General features: G+C 43.1%; 1 protein-coding gene across 1 annotated transcript; it reads left to right on the forward strand.

Moving 5' to 3' along the window:
• Positions 1–11,905: 11,905 nt before the first annotated feature.
• On the forward strand, positions 11,906–12,229 carry LOC310671272 (protein reprimo A-like; the record flags this gene model as incomplete). The annotated part of the gene is made up of 1 exon (XM_083427017.1): positions 11,906–12,229. One exon carries the CDS (start codon positions 11,906–11,908, stop codon positions 12,227–12,229), a length of 324 nt encoding a protein of 107 aa, XP_083283143.1.

Consider the following 12,229-nt stretch of genomic DNA (forward strand, 5'->3'; position numbering starts at 1 on the left):
TAAATGGACAGTTCTCCCAATGGATGGATGCAGAAAATTGGGTAAAGTGATGCATACTGGGGCCGAGCAATTCAATTTGCATACATGTTCATGAGTCTGAACTGGTGGTGACTGACCAGGAATGAGATCATGGGTTCATAGTGAATAGTTAAATGAAGATGTTGACCCAGTGTGTGGCTGCTGCGAAAATGTGAACTCCATGCTAGGAACCACTAGGAAAGGAACCGAAAATAAAACTGCCAATATCATAATGCCATTATATGGATCTATGATGTATTCCAAGTGCAGTCACTGTAGACTCCTCACCTCAAAAAAGATGATGTAGAGCTGGAAAGGGGCAACCAAAAGGATGAAGCAAATCCCTCCAAGGAAAGGTTGCAACATTATCAGTTTGGAGAAAAGGCAAGTAAGAGGAGACATGATAGAAGGGTCTAAAATGGGGCAAAAGAGGTTCTTCTCCCTCTCTCAGGACACTAGGACTCGAGACATCCAATGAAGCTGAATGTTGCAAGATCCAGGAGACCAAAAAAATCAGAAAATACTTCACACAGTATAGTCAAACTCTGGATGTTTGTCTGTCTGCCCCCTTTAGGGGCAGATAGACAACAGAAGTGGCAAATAGATAAAAATTGCTTTTATTTTATTTTTTAAAATAATATTTATTAGAAGTTTAAAAGTTACACAAAAAAGAAGAAAAAAGAAAAAGAAAGAATAAAAAATTACATAAAGAGAAAGCAAAAAAGAGGCACAATACATCAAAACACAAAAAACCACAAAAACAATTAAAAACACCTCCAATCTTTATCCTTATCTTTCATTAACTTACTTCCTCGACCTCCTCGCATCTCCCATTTTTGTATTCCAGTTATTAATTATATTAGCAAATCCTTTCCGTCTTTCACTGCTTTCTATCGTTTAGTTATCTTAATTTATTTTAACCTTATTTTACCATCCAAACCTTGAAATTTATTTATACTTAACTCCTTATAATATTTCTACTAAAGTCATGTAATTTCATTCCAACATTTCCTAGCATTCATTAATTATACAAAATTTCTCTAAATAAATTTTTATATATTTTTTTCCAATCTTCTTCCACTGTCTCTTCTCCCTGGTCTCAGATTCTGTCAGTCCTTTCTATCAGTTCTATGTAGCCCATCAACCTGGTGATCTTCTATCCGAGGCTCTTAACTCTTCTCCATGTCCCTTCTGCAGGTCTTCTTCAAATTTATGCTTACACTTTCCTTTATCTTCTGCTGAGCTTGTTCTTAGTTTCCTTCCTTTGGTACCGAGGAGTAGGTCCTGGGGGAACTCCATCTTGACAGTTCCTTTATTCCTTCTCAGCAGGTCAGCCCATACTCCATAGTCAGAACTAAAGTCCAAAAAATGTTTCAGGTTAAAATTGCTTTTGAAAGCTTGACTCTGAGGACCTCATGTGTAAGTCACCTGTAATGATGGGACACTAACGTAAAAGGTAAAGGACCCCAGGATGGTTAAGTCCAGTCAAAGGGGCCTATGGGATGCGGCACTCATCTCGCTTTTCAGGCTGAGGGAGCCGGCGTTTGTCCACAGACAGCTTTCCAGGTCATGTGGCCAGCAGGACTAAACCGCTTCTGGCGCAATGGAACACCGTGACTGTATCCAATGCTAGTCCTACTCAAAGTAGACCCATTGGTATTAATAGACGTGACTAACGTTTTACAATTTCCTGCTTTTTCACCATATAAGTCTCAAAGCATTTTGCAGCAATAGAATAATATGCAAGATTAATGGACAAAAAATTGGGTCCATTAATTTTAATGGACCTACTCTGAGCAGGACTAGCATTGTAGTGCTCCCAAAGCTTTGGTATCTGCTGCAAACTATTAACACCTAGCCATTTTAGTGAAATCTTCCAGATATCTGGAACTCTGCTGGATAATACAGTGGTACCTCGCAAGATGAATGCCTCGCAAGACGAAAAACTCGCAAGACGAAAGAGTTTTTTTTTTTTTGAGTTGCTTCGCAAGACGAATTTCCCTATGGGATTGCTTCGCAAGACGAAAACGTCTTGCGCATTCGTCAATGCATTTCCTATGGGAAACCGTGCTTCGCAAGACGAAAAATTCAAAAGACAAAAAAACTCACAGAACGAATTAATTTCGTCTTGCGAGGCACCACTGTAGATCATTCTGAGCAGAGACTGCAATGATAGGCTTTCACAAATCAAAATATACTGGTTGGGGAGCAAAGCACAGAGATATTGTGTGTGTGTGTGGAGACTGGTAACTAATTTGATAGAGTAACTATTTTTGTAATCCACACTTCAACAAGCCTACCTTTTAACTCCAAGACATACTACTCTTGCCTCAAAGTGTTTGTTACCTCTCTCCAACAACACATCTGACGATGATAACTTGTCCCTTGGTTTTCATGGCAGACAATGTAGTCATTTGCATGACTCAAGGTAATGCAAAACACTCACCTAAGCCCTGCCAAGGCCTGATGACACAATCTACACAAGTCATTACTTTGGAGAAGAACTCTGTGAAGGAAGAATAGTTTGCCTTCCTCCTACCCTCCATTGTTTCAGCTAACTTATTGTCACTGTTGTTGCTTTACTTTCAATGCTGAACCAGCATGGTGCCCGCTCTACATCTGGATGCAGTGAGACCCCAGAAAGTGAAAGCCAGTAGTCCTCAAACATTTTCTCTGGGCCACACTGATTTTTTTATTGATAAATATATTGGAAAACAAAAATAAACAACTCCGAGCAGTGCTTAATTTAGAACACAGAACACAGCTATTTTATATGACCATGAGGCATCCAGAAAGTATAAAACAATGTAGGTACATAAGGACACAAATCATTCCTAAATATAGTTTAGATATTTCTTTGATTGTCTTTGAATCTTCCCACTAGACTTGCCATCCTCTCCTTGTGCCACAGCCTTTGAGAACCACCGGCCTTCATCAAACGGCAGGACTTCCAAGTTTGGGAACTGAGCGCCACATTATTGGTCCATGGCTTTTGTAAAAAAGCGCTCGTACCAATAACAGTTAATTGTAATCGAAATATATAATAATAATAATAATAATAATAATAATAATAATAATAATGTCCAGTAGCACCTTAGAGACCAGCGAAGTTTGTTCTTGGTATAGGCTTACGTGTGCATGCACACTTCTATCTGGTTGGTGTTTTACTGTATTTTTTGCACCATAACACTCACTTTTTCCCTCCTAGAAAGTAAGGGGAAATGTCTGTGCGTGTTATGGAGGGAATGCCTGCGGGTGGCGGGGGGATCTGCTGCAGTCGTGAGCAGAGGATCCATGGTTCCCCTTCCTTCCCTCCTCCATGGCTTGCTTTGCAACAGCAAAGTGGGAGAAGAGCCACTGAGTGGGGAGGAGAGAGGGACAGAGAGCCTGCTTGCTTTAAAGGAGCAAAGCGGGAGAGGAGAGGAGCCTTCTCCTCTTATACCCCTCTTCTGCATTATTAACAGCATCCTTCTCCACCCACCCCACGCGTGTTCCTTGTATAATTTCCCTATAATTTCGACTGCGTCAGACCAACATGGCTACCTACCTGAAGTTAATTGTAATGGTGATGATGGTGATATCAGTTGCTTCAGCTGATAAGATTATTGAGGACAAATGTTCTGATAACAGTGTTACCAATGTGCTCGTCATAAAAGGATAGTGTCACCTGTCACGAATGACCGTCTCTTCTGTCATTACAAGTGAAGGTTGTACTGAGAAGCACTTTAAAAGTGAATAAACTCCTTCTTTAAAAGTAGAATCTCTCTTAATTGCTTGCACTGTAATTTCCTCAGCATTACTTTGCCCAACGTGCTGGTCAGTTGAAACAGAGAGAAGCAGTAAGTACAGGGCTCATTTTGGCACCTATGCAATAAAACGCTATTGGAGCAAATACATTTCGAAACTGCAACCAACCTAGAAGCCACTAGAGGGCAATCTGTACAATCGTTCGAGCCAGGCTTTATTAATCTTTTTTTTTTTTTCCCCCCGTATTTGTGTCTTATTTATTTGTATGGATTTTGTTGCAAAACCACCCAACAGCAGTATATAAGTACTGTAAATTAATAATACAAATAACACAAGTTGTTGTTTTTGGACAATATTTGAATGATTGCTTCTCCAAATGAAAATAAAAAAACGTTTGCACATACAAAAGCCAAGGAGCAGGAATAAGCACTCTAGCCTAACCTGCTGCTGCTGCCATGCTGGATTTTTTTTTTAAAATGTGTGTAGGAATCCTTTTATTGGGGTTTAGCCCTGCAAGTCCCTACCTGCAGACTGAAGTGCTACTTTCAACAAGACACAGGCATGCTTCCTAACTCTACCAGATTTCAAGAACAGTTGGCTACTCCTAACACTGGAGGGCAGAACTGTTGTTTAAGAAACTGTTTAGCAGAAACAGCAGAACCCCACAGCGTCTTGAAGACTAGGGTATACCAAGGCCTGAGTTTTCATGGACTCAAATCCACTTGCCGTAGATGAAGTGGCCCCAAGTCCACAAAAGCTTGTCATCATAATACATTTGATCCTCTTTATATATATAGTTTTTATTAAGTTTTCAGTTTTACATCTCCAATTAAACATCTTTCATTATACCATACATTCAGTGACTTCCCTCCTTCCCCTTCCATGGTTCATTTAATTTATCCACCATTCCTACATATTTTATTATAACCATCTAATTCAGTTCTCTTATCTTACATCACTTCCACATTTATAATAATAATAATAATAATTTATTATTTGTACCCCGCCCATCTGGCTGGGTTTCCCCAGCCACTCTGGGCGGCTTCCATAGAAACCAAAAATACACTAAAATATCACGCATTAAAAACTTCCCTGAACAGGGCTGCCTTAAGATTTCTTCTGAATGTCAGGTAGTACATTTATTATACTGTTGAATTTACTTTAATACTCTCAGCGTTTTCAGCTGTGCACAATTATTTTTCCGCTTTTTAAATACCTGATCTTGCTCTCTTCTATTCATTAGACCAGCTAACTCCGCACATTCTATCATGTTATGTTGCCAATCCTCCTTACCTGGGACCTCTCTCACTTTCCATTTTTGGAAAGTTTTTGCACTTTGATTTGCCATTTGGGGATGTGATTCTATAGCATCCACCTGTACTTAATGTGACATAGTGTATTGTGGAAAGAACCTATAGGGAGTACCTGACCTCAGATGAACCCGCTACATTAAAGATGCATCTTGGTTGCTAGGGAAAAATGAAAGGCAAGCTACCAAGACCATTAAAGACTGCTAGAAAATAAGAGAGAAGCAAGACAAGGGTGTGGCATCCAGACAGGCTATTCTTCCTTTGCTTTGGGTGAAAGCAAATGCAACGTAACAGTGGGGCACAGCAGGGTCTTCAACCATCATTTAAACAGCATATTACTTTTTACAAATATACTTTCATCTGTCACCTTATAAAAAACACACACACACTTTAAATTACACATGCAAACATGTGATGGGGGGGGGCATGTGTTGGGGATGCCACAGGCACTATTTAATAAGGGCTCTCCACAGCTGGTTTTCCTTGACTCAAGCAGCATCGCATTGAAGACTTCCAGAACCAGTTTGTTTTGATTTTCCTTTAAAGGCACTGCCAAGTTCTGTATTGAATTTGGTGAGTGTTTTCCAACAGACCACACTGCTCTTTGAATGCTATGCTACAGGCTTCCTGGCAGTAACCGTGTTTCTCCCAAGTTTATACTATTACATTGATATACTGCCTTTTCTCCAAGGGCTTAATGTGACATGCAAGGCTCCCCCACCACATCTATTTTAACCTCCAGCAACCTTGAAAGGGAGGATAAGGCTGAGAGTGACCGGCTGAAGCTCAACCTGTGGGTTTTATGGGAATCCAGGTTCTTGCAGTCCTAGCCTGATGTGCTAACCATGGCACATATACCACACTGGCTCTGCTATTGAAAACATTGTGCAGCCTCTGCCCTGAACATTTTACAATCAGTATGTTTGAACGTATTACGGAAAAGGAAGGGATTAGTAATGCACTAAGGCTAAGCAACTTGCCTCTCTCACAAAGGAGGTGTGTGTGAGAGAGTGAAAGGCGGGAACTGAACCCAAATCGCCTTCACCGTACACACAATAATCCCTTCATCTCCTGTTTGGTTTCTCATGCCTGCAACCCCACAATTCCTATTCATGAACTTGTCGTCTGCATATGTGCAACAACGGTCTCAAATGGACACCCCTCAACTGAACTGCAAAGGGAACACAGCTTGCATTTTCAAATTGGATGGAACCTGGCTTGAGGGAAAATGCACCACGCTGAAGCATTTCTCAAGAAATTACAGGATATGGATTGTGGCCAACTTCTTGTGTAGTTGGCTTCAAACATCAGTAGTGAGAATGCACTGAAGTCAGTGTAAAAAGTCATGTGTACACAGCCTCAAACAAACACCAAAGATGTTGCAGTAAAGTGATAAGCACTATGAAGGGTACTTCGGAAAGATCTATATACTGGAGAATTTCATTTATTGAGGACAACCAATCTGAGTTCTTTTTTAGGAAGCTGAGTTCTATATATCCTTATTTCAAATATGTTTGATGATACCTTGAGCATTTCTTTTCAAAATGGAAAGGCAGGTATACATATTTAATAGCAGCAATGCATAGTTCTCCAAAGCCACATCTGGAAAATGCTTGATGTTTTTTAATCATTCCTCAGCGATTACTGCAGTTGTCAGGTTGGGTTACCAGCTGAGATCAGAGCCAGAGTTAAGGTGGTGCAGGCAGTTCCTCCTCACAGGGTGCCAAGCCAAGGGAGCGCTAATAATAATAATGGACAGTGAAGACCAGTTGAATTCAACTATGTGGTGTGGCACTCCTTTGTCTGCTGACAGCTTTTCAGGGTCATGTGGCCAGCATTACTAAACTGCTTCCATTACTAAACTGCTTCTGGTACACAGAACACCGTGACAAGTGTCAGAGTGCATGGAAATGCCATTTACCTTCCTGCTGCAGCGGTACCTATTTATCTACTTGCGCTGGCATGCTTTCAAACTGCTAGGTTGACAGGAGCTGGGACAGAGCAACGGAAGCCCACCCTGTTGCGCGAATTCAAACTGCCAACCTTACGATCGGCAAGCCCAAGAGGCTCGATGGTTTAGACCACAGTGCCACCTGCATCCCTAATCATCATCATCAATAATAATAATAATTATCCTGTTATGTATTGAAGTTCTCACCTTGACCACCAGGAGTATTGTGTATGTAGTTTTCACTCAGGTCCACGTCAGTAATTTTAGGCAGGAAACCCTGGGTTGTTGTTGCTACAATGTTGACAGCCGGCTGCCTATAAAAGCAGGCCGGCTGAGCTGTCTGATGTTCAGTTCTGTTCCAGCTTACAAATAAAGAGCTGCTTTGGAGAAATCGCTGTGTCATCTGCTATGTCTACCCACTATTCAACAAATACCACATCCTATATTTATATGGGTACCAACTGAGATGTTTTAAAAAGCAACTGCACCAAAAGGAAATATTTGAAAATACAAAAATAAAAATTGGGAGGGCACCAAATTTTGTCCTTGTTCAGGGTGCCATATTACCAAAGTCTTCCCTGCTGAGATGGAGGGAAGGAATAGCTTAGCCTTTAACAAAAGTGTGATCTGGAGAGATCAGTAGGAATACTTCTCACAGCACGGAGACCAACATTTTCACCTGCTGTTTTCTGTGCATTATTAAGCTGCTGCAGGTAGAGAGGTTGAAAAGTTGGCAGGACAACCATGGAGGTGTTATCAGACTCCAGGCAAGTGCTTTGTAATACAGCTTAGGCTCGGGACAGTCCCTCTTGTCCGGTTTATCAGAAGCCCCATATTACAAGCTTATGTTGGCAGGATACACAGAGGCTCCAGTGAAATCAGATCCCAAACATATGCTGCAGTAAATTTTAATTGGAGAGATTTGGGACACAAAAGGGCTCTCTGCAGGCTTTTGCAAGCATCGCAAGGGAAAAAGTTCATGTTAAACAGCAACAGCTGCAGTACACCAAGACGATGTGTAGAGAATCAAGCAACGTGACAGTTCCAGTGGTCACATTTGAACTTCTGTGCAAATACTGAATTGGGAGCTAACCAATATCAGCCTTCCTAATATTCCTGAACTTAAAAAAAGAGGGGGTATGTCATTTCCCAATCATGTCCAGTTCTAACCAGTAGCTAATTATAAAACAGCCAGTTCGCTGGCGAGGAAATGGGGAGATGTCCTGGTACGCTTCTGTGCTACAATAGTTTATGCCAAAATTGTGTATTTGCTAGCCTTTAATGTGTGGCAAGACTCTTTGTTGCTTTTGACTTAGCACAATTGTCCCTCTGGAATTTGTTTGGTGATAGAATCAAAGAACCGTAGAGTTGGAAGGGACCCCAAGGGCAGTGGCATAGCGTGGGTTGTCAGCACCCGGGGCAAGGCAAGTAATTTGCGCCCCACCCCCCGCTGCACTGTCCCTCCCCCAGATAGCCCCTCGCTCTCTCTCCGCACCGCACTGCACCGCACGCCTGGCACCCTCCCCTCCACAGTGGGCAGCGACCCGGCGGCTCGGATCAGATTCGCACAGCCAGCACTGCAGTGAGAGAGAGTGAGTGAGCCAGGTAGGGGCAGAGAGCTGCGAGTGCAAGCGCCCCCCCCCCCCGATGTTGCGCCCGGTGCGGCCGGCCCCCCCTGCACCCCCCACGCTACGCCACTGCCCAAGGGTGATCTTGTCCAGCCCCCTGCAATGCAGGAATTTGTTTTCCCAATGCATATATGATGTCTCAAGGGGTGTTCAGTCTGTGAGCAGAAATAGCTGAGCTGTACAACAATGAAAGGTGTATTGGTTTTCACTTGTACATGTGTAGAGACAGTGCAGTATAGTGCTTAGAGTGTCGGACTAGGATCTGGGAGACGAGGGCTCAATTCCCCACTCAGCTATGAGTGTATTGAAGTAATCTTAAAGATCTTTAAGTAATCTTAAAGATGCAAAAACGAGGCCAGAAAATAATCCCCAACGTTGACTTAAAAGTGATGCGTTTTTAATAAAGTGGGGGCTTATTTTCCTTCTGTTATCTGTAACATTCTGCTACATATTGTTTTGGAGCTCTTGTTCTCTAATGGTTAAGGGAGGAATGGCTGTTTTTATTTTGGAAATGAGAAGCACATGATTTCGGCAACAATAACTTGAAGGGAACAGAAAGTTCACATGGCAGAAATTGACAGTGTTTTCCAAACCACAAGTCCCAGCGGGATTTCCTCCCTCCCCCCCAACTGCCTGTTCTTTCAGCCACCTCTTCTATGAATCTCCTCTGAAAGCTTGTAGGTTTTCAAATATTCCTTAAAAGTTTTTCCACATTTGTCGAAATATAGACTTTTATATGCCTAGCCACTAGTCTAAGGGCTCCCGTGCTTTTAACAAGGGCATGGCAGGAGGCAATTCAACTACCAATGCTTTCTCCTGTTATAGAGCTATAATGGGGGGGGGGGTTCAACACCTGCTGAATGTCTGCCTGCAGCTTTTAAAGGCCAGAAAACAGGTAACATTCAGCTACAGCTGTCAACTTTTTAACTCACAGCTGCAACTGTGGCTTGTGGCCCAGAAGCCAAACCTGTCCTCAAGTCCTCTTTGTCTGGGCATACCTCTCACCAAACCTGCTCCACACCTTCCATAAGTACTTTTACCTGTACGAAATGTGTCCTTGAACTACAATAATACATCTTGCTCTCCTGGATGGAAAAGTGCATTTATGTGTGGGCTATAGAGACCTATGAATTTTGTATGGCTGGAAAGTAGCTTACAGTCACATCCATTGCCCTTCTCTCTTTTACTTCTGGCCACACCCACCTTTGCCTCTGGCCACACCCACACCATGAAAAGTTCCTTGTAAAATAATGCAATCCTCAGGCTTGGAAAAAACCTTTGCCACTCCTGATCTACAACAAGTAAGGGTTCATCCACACTTCCACTGCTTTTCCCAGGGAATCCCGCTGTTTACTGCTGAATCAGAACAAACATCAGTCAAGTTTTCTGCAGATTGACATTTATTCAATCTGGGAGCCAGTGTGGTGTAGTGGTTAAGAGCGGTAGACTCGTAATCTGGTGAACCGGGTTCGTGTCTCCGCTCCTTCACATGCAGCTGCTGGGTGACCTTGGGCCAGTCACACTTCTCTGAAGTCTCTCAGCCCCACTCACCTCACAGAGTGTTTGTTGTGGGGGAGGAAGGGAAAGGAGAATGTTAGCCGCTTTGAGACTCCTTCGGGTAGTGATAAAGCGGGATATCAAATCCAAACTCTTCTTCTTCTATTCTGATTCAGCAGTAAACACCAGGTTTTTCTGGGGAAAGCAGAGGGACAGAAGAAGCACCTCTTGGACCTGTGCCTAGAAATCTCAGGACAAATGGAAGAAATTGCACGACAAAGGGATGCGTGGATGAGCCCTAACTGGAGGTCATTTATTTTGCCATGTCGTAAAAACCTTCACATGCTAATTTCAGCAGAACAAGTCTGCAGCCACAGAGGCCCGTTGAAAAGTTCACAACTCTAATGTTTAAAGGTGGGAAGCAGGCAGGCCTGGAACATAACTGGGAGTTGGTTGTGTGATGCTACCCTCTCCCTTGTAAACAGAACTGCAGTTGCGGTACATTCTCCTTTAACTTTTGGGCCTTAGAAAATTTGGCTTAGATGATGATGATGATGATTAAAAATCTTTGTGTATTTCTCCCCTTTATCATATTCAGGGCTAGAAACTTGCTTGATCCTCAGAGCTTTGAAAAGTTGTCAAATTGACAGGATTGTGGTCATGCAATTGTCCAGCTACACTGGCTGCAGATGTACAGCATGATTCTTGGTAAAGGGAACAATAGTTGCCACGTGTCACAAGGGAAACTTTGAGAATCATTCTTGCAAAATGCCTGTTGGTGAGTCTGCATTCCCAGAATGCACTGCAGAACGCGGGCAAATGGGGGTGAACCAGATCTAGCTGGTGTTCTGTTAGGTGAGGGAAAAATTGTGGTGGCCGTTCTATGAGGATTGTATCCCTTGGGGAGCGTAGAAGATCAAAGCAGCAAATCTATCGTGAGAAGGTTGGTGAGAAACTCTGTGAGAAGATCGACAACACTGCTGAAGTGATGAATTGACATGAATGCCTGCCTAAGGTGCCCACCCAGGCTGAGGAAAATAATCTATTTGCTATGGGCTGGAGAGTTGTCCAGCCCTACCTATACAGGATTTTTTACCAGATCACTGACACATTTGGAACCTCTGTCGCTACCACCATGTAGCACCTCATCAAGGATACCCTGATACACTGATGTCTGTGAAACTGGAGACCTGATGTTATTGAGGCAACGTAAGCAACCAGTTTTCTGTCCTCTCTAAGCTCCAAAGTACCAAATCCATCTTTCTTCTCATAAAACCTGGGAGTCGCAAAAGATGGTAGACCCTCCTTTAGTGGAAAGTCCAGTTTTTCTCCTCCTCCGTAAGCGTTAGACCAGTAAATAAAGGGAGAGTGATGTTTTAGTGGCCATTAGGGCTAGAAAGCTGACAATTCTTCTCCAGGTCAGATTTATCTGAGCCAGAGGAGAATTTGACAGCTTGAAAGGACCCATCTCTCCTTTGAGTCAGGCTTTTATGAGCCTCATCTGAGTCAGAGCTTGTTTCCCTGGCATCTCAAGCAGAGAAATCGCATGGCAATATGTACCACAGCTGGAAGAGAATTCTTATCTTGACATCACTTAAGCCCTCCCCGTCTGTCGCTGACCCTCAGCCACAATCCTGCTCAGTGAGCACTTACATGCTTCAGCCAGCTCAGCTGCGAGAAGGAGGCTGCTGGAGCCTTAAGAAGAACTGTGCCAGAAGAGGCCCTCTGCAATCTCCTTCCCACCCAGCTCAGAGATGATGAATACCACGTTCTCCAGCAAGGACACGTACCCTCCTGGCGAAGCTGCTCCCACAGTGGACTCTCTCATCACCTCCTGCTGCACCCTAATGACGGGGGCATGGGTGCCGGGGGTCTCGGTGGCCACAGATGTCCAGAAGAACCAGCACGTGGCAAGGATGGTACAAATTGCTGTCCTTTGTGTCCTCTGTCTGACTGTCATCTTTGGGGTGTTTTTCTTAGGCTGTAACCTGCTGATCAAGTCGGAGAGCATGATCAATATGCTGATGAAAGACAGGAGAGCCTCCAGGGAAGTTGAGGTGGTTATCATTGACACTTAA

Source organism: Podarcis tiliguerta, assembly GCF_965153285.1.
Source record: "Podarcis tiliguerta genome assembly, chromosome: 2".
Lineage (NCBI taxonomy): Eukaryota > Metazoa > Chordata > Lepidosauria > Squamata > Lacertidae > Podarcis > Podarcis tiliguerta.